This window comes from Nothoprocta perdicaria, unplaced genomic scaffold (genome assembly GCF_003342845.1).
Source record: "Nothoprocta perdicaria isolate Ctin4 unplaced genomic scaffold, notPer1 scaffold_358, whole genome shotgun sequence".
In the NCBI taxonomy this organism is placed as follows: Eukaryota; Metazoa; Chordata; class Aves; order Tinamiformes; family Tinamidae; genus Nothoprocta; species Nothoprocta perdicaria.
Genome location: NW_020455597.1, coordinates 401313 through 422275, shown reverse-complemented (window position 1 = coordinate 422275; position 20963 = coordinate 401313). Strand labels below are relative to the sequence as shown.

The following is a 20963-nucleotide window of genomic DNA, read 5'->3' as shown; positions in this document are numbered from 1 at the left end:
CTCTTAAAAGAGATCTTGTCCTCAATTATTTCTAARCTGACTGAAGGAAAGGAAAAAAACAACAAAATACAAAGAAAGTGTTTTATTTCAAATTCTGATGTACATCAATATTGCACCTTTCAGGAACATGTAGAACAACTATACATGCAAGGAGCTCTCCGATCCTCAGCCATACACAGTGCAGAGCATGATGGAGAAAATAGTGGATATGCACATTTATTTTTCTGAAGAAGCAAAACAGAAGTGTTCAAAATAAAGTGAAATACAACTCATATAAAGGGAAACAGTATTTTAATTAGCAGTAGTGACGTTGGTGGGTATTTCTACAGAGCATATTTGGGAGATAGCATCATCTGTTGAATACTTACCTGAGGCTCAGCTTTTGCCATGGAAGAACCTTTTGCACAAAACCTTCTGTGCTCTCTTAATCTGCTCAGCACATCAGCAGCTAAGCTGAACAGTTCTAATAAGCACAGATTCTCTGTTGAACCAACTGGCTGCAATTTGAAGTTTTGAAAAATAAAATGAATAAGCAAACATAAGTTCCCAGCAAGCAGCCATTCTTAGGGAGAAAGCGCCTCCCTGTACAAACCCAAATCAACCCTGACAGTCCACATATACATGCTGGAAGCCAGGAATAAAGATAGAAGCAGCACCATAACTTTAAAGAAGTAGCTCTCAAACTTAAGTTTAGTAAATGTGCTAAAAAAGGATAATGTTTCTATTACAGATTGTACAACTGTACCTTGTTAGCCAACAGAAAGGATCAATAACTGCACCACTAAATCTTTTGTCTCAGGACCCATTTTACCCAGCGTAGGAACCTAGACAGTTTGGTATAGATACCATATTTGCCTTTCCTTGCGCAGCCTTCTCCCCAGCTAACAATTCCAGTAATAAAGTAAGTCTCCTTATATTTGGTTACATGGGGGCCTCCACTGTCTCCTTGACAAGCATCTTTTTGCTCCGTCTCGTATCCAGCACAGAACATGTTATCTGTTATGTCAAAGTTAGTGGATTGCTTGCAAGTGTTCCTATCCACGTAGGGGACTTGAAGCACTTTCAGTTTTTTRGATAGTCGTCCACCTTCAAACTCCCGTCCAAAGCCACTAACCATCCCAGCTTTTTGGCTCATCAGAACTTCATTAGCAAAGTCTGTTTCTGGAAGACACGCTGGGATAACATACTCAGAAAATTTTATAGGTTCCTTCAGCTTTATTATGGCTATGTCATTGTCGTAGGTTTCTGCAACGTATTTAGAGTGAACAAATATTTTGTCCACTGTATGCATTGTTTCAGAATGTTCTTCCTTTTCTCTGTCCACTTCACCTGCACAAGATCATTGAAAGGGTCATGCATATGAGGAAGGTRCAAGAAATTAAAAGCAATCTTGATTAAGAAACTAGTATCCCATTCCTTACACTTTGCCTAAGCCTTTATACCATGCAGTAAATTGTAGAAAAATTATCGCAACATTCATTAGCAGCACATGGAGACACTTCCAGTTTCAAGGTCTTCTAGTGAAATCATTGTGTGAGTTTAAGATAAACTCATTCAACTAGACTAAAGCAACTTGGATGGGAGATCTTGCAGAAGATGAGTATGGCTTACATCAGGGAAGGGAAGCTCAGGCACAGCTGAGGCGCAAAGTTGCACTGATCTATAATCATGCCTCAAAAGTGAAATAGTCATAATGTGAGCTCCTTGTTTCTTCCTCCAGTCAATGTGTCCTAGCTTTTCTCAGTGTCCCACAGAAACAAGTCTGTATGCTTGAGACAGGCCTGCAAAAATCATGAGCTTCCTAAAGAAGGGTTTCTGATCAACACAATGCTGAGCAATTTGTTGTGAAAATTTGTTCAAAATGTTCTAGAACATTTATTCTTAATCATTTCCACCTAGCTGACACCAAAAAAAGGATTCATCATTATCACCTTCTTAATCAGCTACTCCTCTCACTACAAAGCAGGATGCCTGCAATAATGGGAAATGATAACAAGTAAAACAAAACAAAAAACAACCACCACCTCACACAGGTTTCAGAGCACAGAGGATTTGTCCATAGCACAGGCTCACCATTTCAGCATGACAGGAGTAAAATAAATAACCACTTACCAACAACAACTGTAATTTCTTTAGATTGGTTCATGCAGTGAGCTGCAGTAAGGACAAAATCTTCATTCAGTATAGTTCCACCACAAAACTCTTCCCCTTCCTCATTTATGAGAACAGCCTGTGAGAGATAAAGTTAAATGCAGAACTAAGAGCATGTTAACTTCAAAGGGTTGTGAACAGCTAATTGYTCTCTCTGAATGTGTGCATTTCAGTGCAATATGTGCTAGTGTGCAGGCCTCTCTGCRATGGTCCTAGTACTGCATACACACCAGGGTATGTTACAGACAGCCTACAGGATCYCATTGGCCATATGGGATAAAGAGGTTTGGCTTTATGTACAGCCCCATGGTACCTATGTTTTAGGAAAAGATACCAACTGACTGAGAGGGGAAAGTGTTCTGCCTACATGCAGAGCACAAACACTTCATTTACCTGCCATGGACATTCACCGAGCAGACACTCGTCACCACCAACTATCCTRGTAATCACATCTGGACTCTGGTTACTCGTTTCATTCTGAGGCTGGACGGTTGGGCTTTCTGTGGTAGCAACAATGTCCTCTTCCAGAATTGTTGCATTTGTGGGAGAGGCAGCTTGAATGCTTGTTGCAGTGCTATTGCCAGCAGGTGAAATAACAGATCTTTTTTTTCTTTTCACAAAAACTTTTCCACAGGGAAACTTTACTGTAAAGACAAGAGCATTAAAATTAAAAAGGAAGGACAAAAACACACATACAAGAAGAAACTCCTTACCAACATCCTCTTGCAATAGAATCAGCTGCCCTCCTTTCAAGACACTAACAAAATGTTGGAGAGATGGGTTGAAAAATGAAAGTCATTTTCTAGCCCTGAAAGCTAGCCGTGGGTTTGGCTTCTGGCCAGGGTTTTCAAAGCTTTTAAAATTCAAAAAGCACTTTCAATTGTTTATATTGCTACATACCAGTAATATCGTTATATATGTTAAAAATCATTCATGAGAGCCATTTACTTATTTGTTATAAGGGATCTAGAAACAGATTATATCCATATATGGTTGGCTTATCCTGCTCATCCCACCACTTGCAGTCTGCTGAAATACAATGGAAATGGACATCCGATAGCATTAATCTTAATTACTTGATTAGGTTAACTGACATCAAAAACAGAAAATAAGTTCTTGAAACCTGCTACTTTAAATAGTAAGTAACAAATTTGTTTAAGGAACAAATAGCTATCCTCATTTTCATCCAGACAGCAGCCCTTTTGTTCCCCTTCACATAATTTCTGTGAAAGGTACCTTGTAAAAAGTTACCAGTGAGATAGATCTGTTGCCCATCACTTCACCCCAGGCACAGAAGGCTATTAAAACACAAATCATSTAGTCTTAGTGCTAAATCAATGTCACTATGTCTGTGTTTCAAAAGACTTCTTTAACTGTGAAAAAGGTCCCAGCACTATTGCTATTAGTTCATCATGTGTCTTCGTACCTGATGCAACACAGCCTTTGCCATCTTCTGCTAGAACATACCCTTTAGCACAGGAACACACAACATCCTTCTGTGCACTCTTTTTGATGCTACAGAACTGCTCACAGTCACCATTGCTTATCTTGCAGTACTTGGGTATGACTATAAAAGAGACATGTTTGGAGAAAATAAAAAGTTATTGAAGTTCACCAATCATTGGCACCAGTCATTGCTGACTGCCATTCTATTCCATGCAATTTTCCAAGMGACAGACACTGCTCCTTAAAGATAGTGCTGACATCTTATGCTTCAGCTCCCTGTTCAAGTCTCTGTCACAGTTTTCTAAAGGAGAAACCTACCAAATTCACAGTTTCTGCCTTGATAACCATCCAAGCATGAGCAAGTGTAGGAACCAATTCCATCTTTACAGTGTCCACCGTAGTGACAAGGGTTTGAGCTGCACTGATCTCCATCTACAAGACATCAAAAGAATAAACTGTTTTAAGAGCGTAAAACTGTCAGTGAACTCTGAAGGGGCTGAATTTTATCAAGGAAGCTTTAATACGATTTTTGTAACGTTTCTCCCATGAGTTGCCACATTCCAGACAGCAAAGAGGAGGGTCAGTATTTCAAAGCGGTGTGAGTCACATACATGACCCAAGTGGTGCAGTCATACTTGCTGTATGAGCTGGGCCTTTTGTGTAGAAAGATAAAGCAATAGTGCAATAGTGCATCACTGTGCATCATTTACAGTGAAGGCTGTAAGAGCAGGCTGGCCATTTCCATGTTGCAGATACTCTCCAAGATGATTTGACTTTTGACCTCCTAAGCTCTGAAACTGCTTATCCTAAGAATCCAGCCTGAAGCCTCCAGGTATATTCCTGGTATATTCCAGGAGGCCTGTATATTCCGCAAGAGAGGAGTTAAAGACCTTCCCTCTGTTGTTCCTCAACAGAGGGAAGGTGAGATCACCATTTATGGAGGAAAGGCAGACTTGAAACCTACTGAATAGTTCCTGTTTTCTGCCTAATCAGTTGTGCCGCTGTAGCTGTTTTTAACTAAGCAATATCTTACTGTTAAAACCATGCCTGTTCAATCTTTCCCTAGACACCATAAGTGTTGCTGTGGACCTGAGCTTTATAGCAATATTTCACAAAAACATTGCAGAATCCCATACTAAAAAAAGGAAATTCAAATGAATTGTTCTAGCAACTTGGCTGAGGGAAACTGTGGTTTTCAATATTTCTGAACACCAAAAAAGAAAAAAAAAAAAGAAGAATTCATGGCCTGTGGTTTACAATGTATGAAATGGGCATTTCTGCTAAGAGCACTGGCACTAATGTTCTGCTGCCTGTATTCTCATGAGAAAATGGGCTGAATTTTTCCGCTCATGTTAACTGCTGTTCCCGCAGTACTGACGCAAGCCTTGGTTGCAATCTCAGCCTGTGGGCTTCAGAGTTTGTCTCCCCCTTAGATGATTGTGAAAGTTCTGAGTCTTCATCACAGCAACTATATCAGTTCTCTGTRGACTCCAAGAGACAAAGCTGAGCAGTCTTACTTGGGTCAAAATATTTGAGGTACTCTTCATAGCATGCATGCTGGACACATAATTTCAGGAAAACACATTACTAAACAGTAACACATTAAAAAACCAGCAACTTTCAGAAAAGAAAAAAAATATTGATTAGTATTTACTAATCTGCTGGGTTTTCTTCCTTGAATACTACATAGTTCTGTAGAAACACATGCTGCAAAATACTAACCTTTGCAGGACTCAACTACACTGTAGCATGAAGGATGATGGAAAGCGGCAAGGCAGACTGAGCAACATAGTTAATGCCTTAGCCAAGGCCAAAAATTAAAATGACGCTCTCATCTATGACACTTTGTGTCTTTATATATTTCTGAATAGGTGCCTGTGAAGGACAGTTAACTGGCAGAGTCACATTCCCAGCTTCTCACTGTCCTTTGCGTGCAAAGAGCCACTATTCTTCTCTGAGAGGAAAAGATCTCAAGCATTGGAGGCAGCTGAACCTTGCCTTAGAAAGAAGTGACAGGGTTCAAGCAACAKCAAGGCAGTAAATCAGTCAGATTCCCTTTTCAGAGGAAACTCAGCATGTCCACAGTGAAAAGAGAGGAAACAAGAGGGCAGGAAGTGGTTACGTAAGAAGTGTGTCCTTTTTAGCCATGCAAAAAGAAGAAGCTTAATTTTCTAAACAAATGCAGAGTGTTTCTTACCTACATAGACATTCCAGAATTCCTCCTACAGGTAGGTGTGGGAAAAGGGAAATAGGAGGAGACAAACAAGAATTAGATGGAAATCAGTGATTTCAAATCTTTAGAAAAATGTCAGAGCTTTCATACAGACCATGCGTGCAACCAATAATTGTTAAAACAGAATATTTGTTACAGGCAAATATAGGGCCTTGCAGCCTGACACTGCTAGTTAATAAATTAAAACAATATGACCCATTTATATTTCTCAGTCCTAGAGAAACRAGTCTCACGCACTTCTGAAAAATGCTTAAACTCATTAGAGATTTCTTAATGATGTGACTCATTTAACATAAGGCACTCTTTTTCTTGCATAACTTATCTTCATATTCATTTGACTGGATTTATTTATACTCCTGCAATACCAAATTCTCAGTGTACTTCCCCTTTAGCCCCTCAGGACCTCAGAAATCTCAGCATTTAAAAATATGGTGTCTCTTTTCTCCCTTCCCTCTTGCACTGCAGATTCCAGGTATGCTGCCTGTCCAAGTCTGTCTTTTTCATGATACTCGGTCTCCAGGTAGAACAGGCTGTGCTGGTTTTGTTATAGGTCAACCAACCCTTATGCTTTAATGTATCCTTATGATGCATCCATAACTCCCCCACCCAGGTCATTTCAGGCACACTCCAAGAACATTCCGGACAGCAAATATTACGGAAGTGAAATAAATCTGGCTTTAATACCAGTTTCAGGGCTGTTCTTAACAGCCACGTAGCTACAGCCTGATTCTCCTTTACCCACAGTCACTTCAAGTTCTTCTTCAAGTAACATTTATTATCTTTTCTATTGACCTTGTCTCCTGGACTTGTCTCATCTCTTTAATCTCTCTTTAGCTTTGGAATAGATCTCCCTCCTGTCTAAAACTAACTAGCCTCTAGAATAGGGAAGGTGATACAGGAATTGCAGTGTAATTCTTTGTGGGCAGTTTAATATTCAGACATACTCTTCACAGTACATATCCTGTCCATTTAAATGCTGGAAAGAGAGATACAAGTTGCTAAACACTACAAAGCTCCTTCAGATGAGTAGGCAAGGTTTTTGCATGAGGACTACCATAGGTTCTATGYCAGTATTTGCATTCTCAGTCTTCCTATGGTCTCTTCATCTAAGAATCCTTGAACACTCAGCTATGCCATGCAGATGGCAGCGTGACAGTATTTCTAACATAGCTAATATCAAAATATTTAGAGGTTGAATACTTCACAGTGATGATTAAACAGATTAGACGAGGTAAAAGAATGGAGGCTTTAATATGGACTAGCCTTACAAGTGCTAAATTAAGACCGTTTTCCAGTTTTCATATTTATGCTGTAGCAATTCCAGCCAAATCCAAAAATGTTCTCTATTTTTCTTTTATGTTAAGTGACCAAGAGCATTTTGTTAGTTTTGATTCCCAGCTCAAAAGATCTTAATGCTGTATGGTAAACATGAAATATGCAGGCCTATTTCTTTTGTATTAGTTCATCCTTACAGTTTTCTCTTGGTTTTCAAAGGCTTCTCTCGCTTCTTCTTTCGAGCAACGCTCCTCATTGCATTCTCTTTCAATATTCCCTTTCTTCAGTTCCTCCAGAAAAGAGTTAGCACGTTTTGTTCTTTCCAAGAACTTATCTGCATTTTCTTTCTTGATAAATACTATACAGTGGGAAAAAGAAGAACAGAGGTGCCAGGTAGCACTTGTTATTGGTGAACAGCCATTCAGAAATAACTGAAGTGAAAACAAAACAAAATAGAATCTCTATCCACTATGTMCTTAGGCTAAATGACCTGTGAAGTCAGTTACCACAGACAAGTACATCCCAAGATCTCTCAGATCAGTTTCTTCCTGGGAATCAGTGGGTCTAGGACAGATTAGAGGGTCACCAGAATGCCATCCTACTGCTTTTAGTCTTGAAAATAAGAACATACATATTGACACTAAGGGATTATACTGCAGTTGCTCCTGCTCAGGACTCCAGTCATGAACAGAGTGACTTTCCTTGCCACTCCGAAGGCTGGGTACACCACATCATTGCTTGATTTGTTTTCAAGGCTAACACCCCTGTTTGCTCTGGCTGCTTGTGCACCAGAAACTAAACACCACGCAGATGCGAGGTGCAGTAACACATCACTATGGGGTTCAGCTGATAGATGGGAAAAGTTGTTTCACTGTCCAGCCTTCAGAGAAGAAACAGAAAATCTGCAAGTTCTGTTGCCTTTCACCACCCCRAACTCAGGTCAATAACTGCTGCATGAGCAATACTGCTACTTTCCAGTAACCTGTACACAAATTGCCACTTAGGAAGAACTGAACATTGGAATAAATCAATTGCCATTTTTACTAGCTTACAAAAAGCAGATATTCTAAGAACTTTTGCAGAGTCTGAAAGCTGGCATTATTAAGCAATACTGTAGAGTCTACATAGGCTGAAAAGGCTGCTTGCAAGGAGGGCTCACAGAAAGTGCTCCTAAGTTTCAGTTCAGCAACTGTTACTTCACTATCTTATTTGTCCTTAAATCTCCTTCTGCAGTTATGGGAAAGTGACAGGCCACAGCTGGAGGGGTTATTGCYCCTATACTCTTTGCTACAAGCAGCACTAGAAAATGTTTTTATAAATTTGAAYTAGCCAGTCAGCCTTCTGAGACTGATCTTTTTTCCCCTAAATCTTCTGTCACGCTTGCGTCTTCAGCGCCATGAAGTCTGTCAGCTCCAGCAGGCCGCTCCACAGGCTYGCCAAGACCCTTATTTTAAAACTAGGCTGATTCACTGAAGGAAGAGCTGATGACTTTCGGAAAAGTCACTTGCTGCTCTTGTCTGTTCTGACCTTTGATGTTGACCCGAGTAACACAAACAGCAGAGCACAGAGCGCGCTAACCCTCTCCGCGCCACAGCCCCGAACCCTCACCATGTAAGCAAATCCCGCGGAACCAAAGACAGTCTGTCCACTTCCGGGTCCCAGGACAGTCCCACTACTYCCCAAGTATTGAAGTACAGCACATTTTGAAGGCTGTCCTCCCAGCACTTGCAATGGGAGGAATGGAAATATGGAAGTGAATGTCAACTGGGAACAGGCCACTCTGGAYCAGAGTGGGAGGTTGCACCATGGGGACTCTCCAAAGTTGGGCTCAAGCCCGGAAGCCCCCCTGGGACTTCCCAGGGAGCCCTCCCTCACACAGGCAAAGCCTGCTGGTGTTTCAGCACAGTAGAGAGGGGCAGTGCAAGTGCCAACAACCCTCCTGCCATTTTGGAGTGCAAGCTGCAGCGGGGAGGAAGGGAGGAGGAAGGAAGGGAGAAGGAAAGGAGGAAGGGAGGAAAGGAGGAAGGAAGAGAGGGAGGGCGGAAGGAAGGAAGGAAGGAAGGAAGGAAGGAAGGAAGGAAGGAAGGAAGGAAGGAAGGAAGGAAGGAAGGAAGGAAGGAAGGAAGAAGAGCGGGAGGGAGGGAACCCCTTCCCCACCCCCCCCAATCATCCTGCTCCCAGGAGGTTGGATCTCCTGTTCCAATGGTTCCCCCAATGGCTGTGGTACCCCCAGCCCCAATCCCCAGCAGCAATCGTCCCAGGAGGAGACGAGGACAGGATGGACATCATGAAGAGCCGAGCCCCGCTCTCCCCCTGCAGCCCCCCTTACCGCTTCCCTCGGCGCGGAGGATGAGGGCTGCGAGCGCCGCGCAGAGCAGCAGCGGCAGCAGGCGGCCCGCCATGGTGCCCACCCGTGCCTCGACCACGGCCGGGTGGGATGGCCCGGGCAGAGCACAGGAGCCGACGGGCCCGCACACACACGCACAGCCCCGCGCCAGCGGCAGCGACTAAAGTTGTGTTGCTTCACCCTGCCCAGAAATAGCGGAAGCGCCTGGACGGGGGGAAGCCGCCGGCAGGATCGCTCTGCAAGGGGGCTGACGTGATAGCGTTTCTTCTTTTTTTTTTTTAATGCGGGAGGGAAGTCTGCTTTCTTAACTGCACTTTTTGGGCGCAGCGCTGGATCGTGCCCTTGGCAAGCAGGCAGCCGTGGCTGAGGCTTGGCACRACCCGAGCCTGGGCTGGAGGGGGCAAACAAACCTGAGCTCCCAACCGGGGCGGACACTGACCCACCTCCAAAACAACCACTGCCCTCRGCAGCCCCCTCTCGCTTTCCCAATGTTCCCGTCCCACACCGTGACCTGTTGACTTAGTGCTTTATATTTCCCGGCTCCAGCGTGCTCAGTCTCATGAGCCATCCCCAATGGTCCCATGACCACCTCACTGCTTGTGCCTCATGGTAGGAAGGGACTCCCGCCTGTCAAACCAGGCTTAGGGCAGCTTGCCTCCATCTTCCCTGTCATGCTGTTTGTTTCTTTATTACTTTATGAATAACTAGAATCTGTGGGGGATGTTTTCATAGACCCAGACTGCTTATTTCTCAAGYCTTTGGAATTTGCTGCCTGCTCTAATTCAGTTAAGTGCTTAATAGGAATAATAGACTGCTTCTTCTAYGTTGGTAATGCAGATTAAAGAATGCACAGTTTTTGTCTTGCATATATACCGTGTAATGACAATGTTTTTTTCCCTAATAATAGAGTACAGCCAATCTTAATTTTCCTACTTGCTGGCAAGCTTTTGTGATTGAGCTCACATTCAGCATGATTTGAATGATTCCAGAGCATACGCTTTCATTAGATTATTTTCTAATCTCATCAGCGATTTTATCTGCCATCGTCTCCTTCACTTCTTGGCAGTTTTTACGCTTACAATGGGAAATATAACTTTTAATGGTGTAGTCTGCTGTCWTTCGGAGTTGCTCAAGTAATACCATTTGTACACTAAGGCTACAGAGAATAATGTGTGGCCTGTATTTTGCCCATGGTCAGACAAATATCCTCTTCTCCCTCCAGACACCAGAACAGAGGGCACAATTTRAGTGTTAGATTGAATGAAAAAATAAACATTCTGTTTCCATTTGTTCTTCTTCTGTATTAAGTAAGACAATACTGAGGCAAAGGAAAGCTAAATCAGTGATATTCYTCACCATAYACAAATTTAGGGTGCCTTTAACTAAAGTTAGTAGTCACTAACTTTATTGCAATAATATTTGATGCAGGAAAACTGTAATGAAGCTTTCAGAGCACATCTGTAAAAGTGAAATTAACTTTTTCCCTGCTTTTATGTGTTGGAGAGTCTCTACAGTTTCAAATTTGCCTGTTGTCACTGCAATTGAGGCTACTTCAGCATAAGATAAAGCAATTCTTTTCTATTTTCTTCCCTATTATGTAATTTTGTTACAGAACCTATTGTCTTAAGAAAATGTGAAAAACAGAAGTATAGAAGGGGGTTAAAAGAAATTTCACATGTTTGCAGAGAATAGGTTCGTCATGACTATTCAACATAACRCAACTTATTGCTCAGGAAATCCTTACATCACTGATTACCAGAAAGGAAGATCATGATGTGCCTGATATGTTACTAGGAGTCTTTCTCAGTGGTTAGCTCTATCTGTTATCAGAAAATAGACACAAAATGAAAGAGACTCTTGAGTCTTTTTCAGTATGGTTATTCTGTGCACCATTTGCATACATACAAATTTACAAACAATAGCAATATAGAAGTTATTTAATATATTCAGATAGACATTAGGCTAGTGCTGAATGATTTTTAGTKGTATGGGTATTGTATAACCACATCCATGTACAGGGAATGCCTTCATGGGAAAATGTTACAGGTTGGATCAAGGRGCAATAACACTATCAAGAAATACTCTGAATCAATATCATTAATCCATGTGGTTCTTTAACCAGTCAATGTATTTGGATACCCTTGTATAAACCCCATAGTTGCCTTTAGTAGCACAGCCCTTCCCCCAGCTGACAATCCCAGTTAGAAACCAAGTGTCCTTGTACTTTGTGGCATGAGGTCCACCACTGTCACCCTTGCAAGAGTCTTTAGTGCCGCTCAGATCTCCTGCACAGAACATATTTTCAGTAATATTTAAAGTAGTCTCCTTTTCACATTCTTGTGTCTTCACACGTGGCAAGTCAACTCTCATCAGAAAAGAGGATGTAGCACCTCTGTCCAGCAGGCGACCCCATCCGCTCACTGTGGAGAATTTGATGGAGGACAGCTCATACACTGCAAACTGTTTCTCAGGCAAACATATTGGTACCACATAATCGGTGAGGTTCACAGGTGTTTCCAGTCTCAGCAGGGCAATATCATTATTAACTTGCCCGTTCTTGTATTCTTCGTGAATGATCATCCTGGTTATTCCACTTTCTTGTTCAGTTTTCTCATCATAATGTAGAGCATGTTCACCTGGAAAATGATTAATCCTAGATAATGTCAGTCACATCCTTGATTCCTCAGATGTTTTGGAAACAGGAGGTTTCTAGTCTCACATTTCTAGAGGACACTTATCTACTATCRAAGTCTGTAGTCTTTCTTTTAATCTGGCTGCACTTCTTTCTTTTCCTCTGGTTTGTCCGTCTTGTTACACAGAGTTACAGTATGGTTGAGGTTGGAATGGATTTCTAGAGATCATCTAGTCCAACACCCCTGCTCAAGCAGGGAAACAGTGCACTTTGCCCAGGATCCTGCCAGCTGGCTTTTAAATATCACGAAGGCAGGACACCACCATCTACCTGGGCAATCTCTTCCTGTGCTGTTGCCCTTACAGTAAAGAAGTTTTTCCTCATTCTCAGATGTAATTTCCTGTGTTTCAGTTTGTCTTTGTTGTCTCTCATCCTATTGCTGGCCACCAATGAGAAGAGTCTGGATCCATCCTCTTGACACCCACCCTTAGGATACTTATACACATTTTTAAGATTCCCCATTCAGTCTTCCTCAGGCTGAAGAGGTCCAACTCTCTCAGCCTTTCCTTACAGGACAGATGCTCCAATCCCTTCATCATCTTAGCGTACCATTGCTGGACTCACTCCTTGTCTCTTTTGTACTGGGGAGCCCACAACTGGACACATGCTCCAGATGCAGCCTCACCAAGGCTGAGAAAGGGGGAAGGAGGATCACCCTCTGACCTACTGGCACTGCTCTTCCTAATGCACCCCAGGATATCATTGGCCTTCTTGGTCTCAAGGACACATTGCTTGCTCATGGTTATCTTGTTGTCCACCAGGCTTGCCAGGTCTTTCTCTGCAGAGCTGCTCTCCAGCAGATCGGCCCCCAGCCTGTACTGGTACCTGGGGTTACTCCTCCCTATGGGCAGGACCCTGCACTTGCCTTTGTTGAAATTCAGGAGGTTCCTCTCTGCCCAGCTCTCCAGCCTCAATCACAGTAGGAATAACTGGGGTAAAATGGTAGCAACCCATCAGTAATCAAACATGAATACTAAAGTGGAAGCTTGAAATTACGAGGGAAGATACATACCCAGCCTCACCCGAATCTCATTCTCATGAATGTAGTCCAAACAGTGAGCTGCAGTGACCACCCACTCAGGTGAAAGTAGAGTACCTCCACACTTCTCTTGCTKATTATGTGTTATAAGGGCCTGACAACACAAAACAAAGTGACATATTACTCGAAGGCGCTTGTCTTGAATCTCAGTAGTGTCAGGTTTTATGTTGCTTATTTCTGTCGTTTTATGCAACTATGTTTRAAATACTGAGCAGATTGTATAGAAAACTTAGGAGTGGGGAGACTTCTCATTGAGATTTTTTTACAGTATGGGCACTTCTTATTATGGCCAAAGGTATAGCCCTGAAAGCTTCAAATAAAATTCTTACTGATAGCAATATTAAGGATTAAGGGAAGATACAGGAGGCTGAATTATTACCCCACTCCTATGTAAGCAGACACTCCAGAAAAAGGCTAAGATGCATGGTTGGAATAAATGGGTCTGCTAGCTACAGGTGAAGAGGAAATTTGGCTGTCCAGAAATTGCGCTTTTTACAGGTTTTAAAATAATCAGTTTAAAGTAAGGAATTTGACATGTTGCAGAAGAAAGAAAATGCAATAAAGGATCTTGAAGACTCACTTGCCATGGACATTCACCTGGAGGACAGATGAAACCACCTACTATTCTCCCTTCTCCAGTTGCATTTTTTTTTGCCAACACTGGTATTTTTCCACATGGGTATTTCACTGAAAAATATATAAACAACTACAATTTTATTGAAAGGAATTACAATAAATTTGCCCTGGCACTGGCCGCCACTGAGAAGAATTTGGCCCCATCTTCTTTACATTCTTCCCTCAGGTATTTGTACATATTGATCAGATCCCCTCTCAATTGTGTCTTCCCCAGACTAAACAGGCCCAGTTCTCTTAGTCTTTCCTCATACAATAGATTATTATTATACAATAGATTATTAATATCATGGACATACAAGGCACTTGCAATTAACACATCTTTTTAAAGTATAAGTCAACACTGAGGAAAACAGCAAGCTTGAGAGGTGATTCTATCAAACCTTGTAGTCTACATGTTTTCAATGACCCTCATGCTTTAATTCAGTGGTGCTTAGTGCACAGTACCCCTGCTGGCACGAAAGGCAGGCTTGAGTGTGAGACACTCAGCTTGCTATCCCTTGTTTGGATGCACTGAAAATCTCCTGAGAATAGACATTGTGTCTTCTGGTATGTCTCCTGGCAGACTGCAACTCTACTGCTTGGGTCCAGCCCATCCTCGATTCTTCCAGATTGCTTATCTCAGTCTAAGGCCCTATCTCAGCTTAAGCAAGCGAGGAACTGCATGGACATGTGACAGTAAGTGATATAAGTCTTAGGGATCAAATCTGTACCTGCGTTACAGTGCAGAGGAAACTTTGGTGTTTTCAGTATAACATTAATCCCACAGAAGTTTCCTTTAACTCCGAGGATCTGCCTTTGGCTTCTGCGTGCCATTGGGGGGCTTCTGCGTGCCTGTAATAATCCCCAAGTGCCCTTTACTTGAGCTGATGCAAAGAAAGCATCAAGCTTTTGCAGGTCCTGACAGGGTATAGAAGAATCAGACTAGCTCTTTGGGTGACAGCCTGTGAAAGACCAGAAAATACTTAATCCATAACATTATTTCTRATGCTCTCTTCAGAACAACACAAGTTTTAGCATTGAAAGAGTGTGAGCACATTGTATGAAGGGATACTTTAGGGTAGTTTTGTTTTCTTGGAACACACAGACATTGATATAAATATTTTGGTCCTCAAGAAGCAAGAAGCAACAAATACATATTCTTTTTTTTTAAAATGCAGGAGAAGATATGATTTAAAGGTTGGGAGAATCCTGAATTCTTTGTTTGGAGCTTTTAGCAACAGCAGGTTCCCCATCGCGGAGTATTGCAGAACCTGCTAATGTGCAGGGACAAGCACATTACTAGACAATCATTTTCTAATGAAATTGTTTCTGAGAGCCAGGTTGTCAGCATCGGTTCTCCACATGAGTGCTCTTTTGAGGTGTGTACTGGGGTGTTACCCCTTCAGAATCAGTTCTTTAGATGTGAACACATGTTCCCTGCAGCTCTCTCCATTATGTTCACATCCCCGGGGTCTCTTTTTCCCTACTAATGAGGTAATTGAGGTAGGCATCTGCARTAGAGTCAGATGCCAGCTTTTGTATTGGAAAAGTAATTAACTTGTCCTAATGAAGTCCCAGTTGAAATTTACCTCGTCAACTGAACAAGAGAAAAATCCAGCCATACTATCTAGAGGAATATCAACAGTTAACAGTTTATTGGTCCTACCAATGGCTGGAGGAAAAAAAAAAAAAAAAGAAAGGAGCAACTGATTTTCTTTGGTTTTAATAAGGCTCTTCCTCTCTTGATGTTAYGTTGCAATAAATACTGCAATAAAATCCCTATTCACAAATTCACATTGATTGGAAACCCAATAGTAAAACAGTGTTGTCCATGAAGTCCATGGCCTACCATAATGAGGTTGCACTAAAACAAAAGGAGGATTTGGGGGGTCCAAAGTCCCCCCCCCCCACTCATTGGAAATGCCTGAGTACCTTCCAGTCTGCTTTATTTACTGGCTGCAGTGTGCCTCTCCACTGCTCAGCTCTTCTCTACAGTAGAGAATATTCTAGAATATTCTCTAGCTAGAGCAATGGTGAGACCATGCCCCAAAGAAGAGGAGGGATTCAGTTTGCTTCTCAGTCCTAGGGGTGGGATGACCAAACTCAATTTTCCCTTGTCCCAGTGGTGTGGGCTTCTGAGGCCAGGAACGGTGGGGTCCAGAGGGAACAGATCACTCACTGAAGAAGACATCCTGAAGTGTGGTCTCCTTGCTATTAATTCTCTCAGGCTGAACGAATCCAGCTCTCTTAAATCCTGAGTCTTAATTCCTTTAGCCACGAGTCTAATGTCCTGAAATTGGGGGAAGTACTTCTTCTTCCCCAAATACTTCTTATACTTTGTGGTTTCAATAAAAAATGGGTGGTCCATTTGAAAAAAGAGCGGCTGGGGCTCCCAGCATGAGACGCTGAGGRCACTGCTCAACCCACCCCCAGACCCACGGCAGCGCATATGTCAAACTCAGCCTTTCCCACCGACTCTTTTGAGGTGTCTGAGTTTTAGTAGAAGTCCAAACCTACTGCTCTGGACTCTCCCCTAAAAGAAAAGGAAGGGAACCAATGCCTAAGGAAGGGAACCAATGCCTAAGGAAGGGAACCAATGCCCCAGGATTACACTTTGGAGCTCCGAGGGTGTTGAAAACGTTTCTTTTAGGGGGCTGGGTTAGATTTAGCAGCGCGCTCATAGCGTCATACCTCGGGGAAGGCAGGACACACCATCACTCGCTAGCGCGTAGTCATCTGCGCAGAAACACACTCGTTTGCCGGACGGCCCGTCAGTGCAGTACTGCTCRCAGCCACCATTGCTGTAAATGCACTTCAGCTGGTCAGCGGTGGCTAAAGCCAGAGAAAGAGTCTTCATGTTTCTGAAATGTTGGTGCCTAACACAAGTCAACTACAGCTGGCAGTGCTGCCAAGGAAGCACGGCAGTAAATATCAGTGATGTATGTGCAGTGACTGGGTCAAAGGCTAATTCTGTTTGGGAGAAAGTTGTGTAGAACTGGATCACCTGAGATTAAGGAGGGAAAGGCTGTGCTTAAGAAATATGCACCTAAAAATAAATCAGTCTGCGTATAATGCTGTATCTGAGCTACAGCAGTAGCCTACTGTCCTTCCTAAAGAACAGGGGTGTAGTAATTGTCTTGCAACCATCATAATCTTTAACTATGGAAAAACATGTCTATTTTATATTTGGTACAAGAAAGATCTGGGAATATAACTGAAAAAAAATCACACGATATGACAACTTCTTTTCTGTGAAACAAGTCAAAAAACCCTTCCCCTCTGCCCCACTAAATGTTGTCAGTTTTCCAAATGATTGGATGTAGGTGGCTGCTTTATAATAATTCCTTATGTTCTGCTAGGAGTTCTCTCCATCCTAGAGGCAGAAAGAAAAAATGGGGCATGGTCCTTGCAGCAGAGAGACACATACACAAAACTACCATTTAAGACATAATTTGTAAAAGGAGAAGAGGCTCACAGATTCTGCTCTAGTGATGGTGAGCATGAAAAATGCTTAGGAGGTTAGCAGGCRGTGAAGAAGGCAGACACGATCAGCTAAGCAGTATGAGGAGAGTTTGAGAAAAGACAAGAGCAGAGAYGGCAGCTTGACTTAAGTTATGGGTGGCACATGGCAGGTAATGAGCAGTCAGAGCTCTGAGAGCACCTGGTGTCAGTTGGGAGGTGCCTAATTCTTGTTTGGACTCATCATATTCTGCAAGCATCAACTTAACTAATATATAACGTGCACTGAAGTCAATGAAGAGCATTGTATTGACTGTATTAGACACTGTGTCTGTCCCCTCTTTGCAGCATGGTCAAGTAACTTCCTAGCTAATTCAGGTAGGAAAAGCAATCCTCCTCCTCTCTCAGACAGCTCACAAAAGTCATTTGTTTTACCAGATCCCCTAGAGTAGAAATTATTTTGCTATGCAGTGCAAAACCTGCACTGACCCCACTGCCAGCTGGTTACATCTACCATAGGACACTTCAGAGAGTGGCAATGGTAGTTATCATTGCGGGAATGGTGCAGAGAAATAATGCTCGCCGCTGCTTATCCCAGTAACTTCCATTTGAATGAATAATGACATTTTTACTTTGTTACCCTTTGCCATAGCTGACCTTTTTCACAGTTTTTGCCTTCATATTTCTCGGGACAACGGCAAACATAATCCTGAAACTGATCATCACAAGTCCCACCGTTCTGACAGGGATTGGAGGCACACTGGTTAGGGTCTGTAAAACATTCACCATTAGTCCAGGTCGCACGAGGAATTGCGGCAGTGGGAGCATTTTTGTAAGATGTGCAATTCTCATACCAGAATAGACGTGCCAGAATTCTGCCTGGGAAAAAAAAAAAAAAAAAAAAAAAAAAAGCAAAATTTAATTAAACAAAAAATAATTCAGATTAAATCCTACACCCTTGTAAAAGAGAATGTGTTACAGGCAGCCACAGAGATGCTCCTATTGAATGGGATGCCCATAAAATATTCTACCTCATTTTCTGGTGTGAAGAGAGAAGAGCACTTCAAATATATACAAATATGTTCCCGTCAATAATTTCCCTATGGTTTGTGTGAAATTGACTGATTAGGTCTGTCTGGAAAATGAATATATTGCATAATAAAAACATCTAAGATATGGTTGCCTCTGGAATTTTTGTGGGGATGGAAGAATTGAGATGACTTAGCAAAAATCTCCTTTCCAACCATCCCTCAAACTGGTCCTGCCCAATGGGGCCCATGCAGCGTGCTCCCCACCAGCCAGCACTGCTGCCGTGGATTCCTCTGGACATTTGAGACCAGGATCCAAACAGAAGGCCACAAAGTGCATTTTGGCTTTCACGTTTTCAACTGTCAAGCCACACTCYTAAGTACACCCTTGAATCATGGGGAAGGGCAAAGTCCACCCAACTGCGAGCGCTAACCCAGCGCTGCGCTACTTACTGTCCTTTCGTTGTCGCGGTAAATTTCTCTTGCTTCCTCAAACGAGCAGTTTTCTTCCATGCATTCCCGCTCTAGGGACCCCAGTTTTATCTCCTCAAAGAAGCTATTGGCTCTTCTTTGCCTTTGCAGAACACTGGTTGCATCTTCCTGCTTTAAAAAGACTGAAAAACATTTTCTGTTTGCCAGACGTCTCTCCAGAAAGAGAGGATAGCTTTTCTGCTATCCAGGCTTTTTAGGAGAAGTTTTAGAATTAGACACACTGAATAAATTTCCACAACCTGCCAGAGTCACCACCTCCTTTCGTTGATAAGGTGGCGATGACAGGTAAAGGGAGAGCATATGGATTTTACAGAGCCAGAACTAAAGAGAAGTCTTACATGTCTGCAATACACAATACACTGACATATTTTATATGGTAGGTCTAAACATAGACAGGACAGAATTTCTTTCAATTCCAGCAGCTGAACAGCACTTCAGCAAGTGCTGACCTCTGTGGCCACAGCTGGTTTTCTTGTACTCAATACAATTATTTGATGCCAGGTGGACCAAAGGGAGTCCTAACTCTCCAGTGCTCTGTTTGTCACTGGTTTTAGCTCAAACCTTTCAATCCTTGGACCTGCAGAAGGAATCTAGCAGACCATTAGCAGACTACAGGTTGAGTTGTTATCTTTATTTTTCTTCTGAAAAAAAAGACTACATCACAGTACATATGAGGGTTGGACAATGCCCTTTGTGTTGCCTGGTGGAGCCTGCATATGGCTCCTAACTTCTGCTATCACCATAGACCACAGCTATGGGGATCTTATCCCTGTGAGTCTCTGCCATCCTCCAAATGGACATTTGGGAACACAAATAGGGTGKCAAACATCATCAGAGCTCACTTCACAGAACTACTCAAGCTTCCAATGAATGTAAATGTCTATTTAAAGACCTAATAGCCTTATGTCATCATGCTGACCTCTTCCTGAGGTGATCCTCACACCTAAGCTTCCTGATATCATCAGCTATGCCCTCCTGGTATAATTCAGAATAATAARCAGTAAGTCCCAGTGCTGTGGTCTATTTTTACCCCATATACTACACTGCRTGAACCTTGAAGTGATTGGTTTCTGCAGTGTGTTCCTCCCTGTCACTAGGCAATTCTGAAGCTTCGTGACAGCAGTTTAAATCTCAGCACTTCTGGCTTTGACTTAGGACTGTGGGTAGATTTGTGGATTAAGGTTGATGTGTATCCCTYGCCATTCCTCCAAGACATTCCCCACTATATGGCTCCCAAAAAAGAAATATTTGCCTACTACCTGCCTGAAAGGCTTTGAGGTAGTTGAGGTAGTTGCGGATGAGGAGACTCATATCTGTCAGCACATAAATACCCACAAAAAATAAAAACAGCTGAAAGGATTTTCTCCAGTCTAGTGAGTTCTTTGTCTCTGGTCACTTATCTCAGATCATAATATCTGCTGAATTGTATGCAAAACAATGGTAATTTTCCCTGTATTTTGAAGTTATTTGAAGGAATATAGTATTGTGTGATGCATCTAATTTGCCACAGAATGCTTCATAAGWTTTTTTCTATTATAAATATATAATTACAATATTAAATATGTCTAACTATTATTATATAAAATATATATTAAATAAATATATATATTTTGCCAGGTTGTATGCTTTTAATATCATAAAAACATAGAATCCTTAAGGTTRGAAGGGACCTCTAGAGATCACCTAGTCCAACCCCCTGCTCCAGCAGGAACACCSAGAGCACRGGGCACAGGGCGGCATCCAGGCGGGTTTGGAAGGTCTCCAGAGAAGGAGACTCCACAGCCTCCCTGGGCAGCCTGTGCCAGGGCTCTGKCACCYYCACAGGAAAGAAATTTATCCTTAAGTTCCTGCGGAACATTTGGTGCTTCAGTTTGTGGCTGTTTCCTCTAGTCCGATCGCTGTCCACCACTGAAAAGAGGCCGGCCCCTCCTCCTCACTGCCTCCCTTGAGGTATTTATACACGCTGATCAGGTCCCCCCTCAGCCTCCTCTTCTCCAGGCTGAACAAATATTTAAAGGCTTGTAAATGCCCCTCTACTCAGCTCTGGTGAGGCCGCACCTGGAGTACTGTGTTCAGTTCTGGGCACCCCAGTATAGGAAGGACGTGGAGCTTCTGGAGAGGGTCCAGAGAAGGGCAACCAGGATGATTAAGGGAATGGAACATCTCTCGTATGAAGAGAGGCTGAG

The 20963-nt window shown here is 42.5% G+C and overlaps 2 protein-coding genes across 2 annotated transcripts in view; both read right to left on the bottom strand.

The window, feature by feature from the left end:
- Positions 1 to 430: 430 nt before the first annotated feature.
- F10 (coagulation factor X) lies at positions 431 to 9731 on the bottom strand. The gene is made up of 8 exons (XM_026044289.1): positions 9435 to 9731; positions 7303 to 7463; positions 5795 to 5819; positions 3916 to 4029; positions 3578 to 3718; positions 2545 to 2795; positions 2113 to 2230; positions 431 to 1329 (listed from the first exon to the last, which is right to left on the bottom strand). The coding sequence occupies exons 1-8, from the start codon at positions 9505 to 9507 to the stop codon at positions 782 to 784; spliced, it is 1431 nt and encodes a 476-aa protein (XP_025900074.1). The 5' UTR covers positions 9508 to 9731; the 3' UTR covers positions 431 to 781.
- Positions 9732 to 11357: 1626 nt separating this feature from the next.
- Positions 11358 to 20963, bottom strand: part of F7 (coagulation factor VII) — a 10990-nt gene continuing 1384 nt past the window's right edge. The window contains exons 2-8 of the mRNA XM_026044298.1: positions 18739 to 18899; positions 18112 to 18136; positions 17915 to 18028; positions 16490 to 16630; positions 13764 to 13870; positions 13157 to 13277; positions 11358 to 12088 (exon numbers count right to left, since the gene is read on the bottom strand). Of these exons, the coding sequence (XP_025900083.1) occupies positions 11550 to 12088; positions 13157 to 13277; positions 13764 to 13870; positions 16490 to 16630; positions 17915 to 18028; positions 18112 to 18136; positions 18739 to 18899 (1208 nt within the window). The 3' untranslated portion in view covers positions 11358 to 11549. The remainder of the gene's footprint in view (positions 12089 to 13156; positions 13278 to 13763; positions 13871 to 16489; positions 16631 to 17914; positions 18029 to 18111; positions 18137 to 18738; positions 18900 to 20963) is intronic.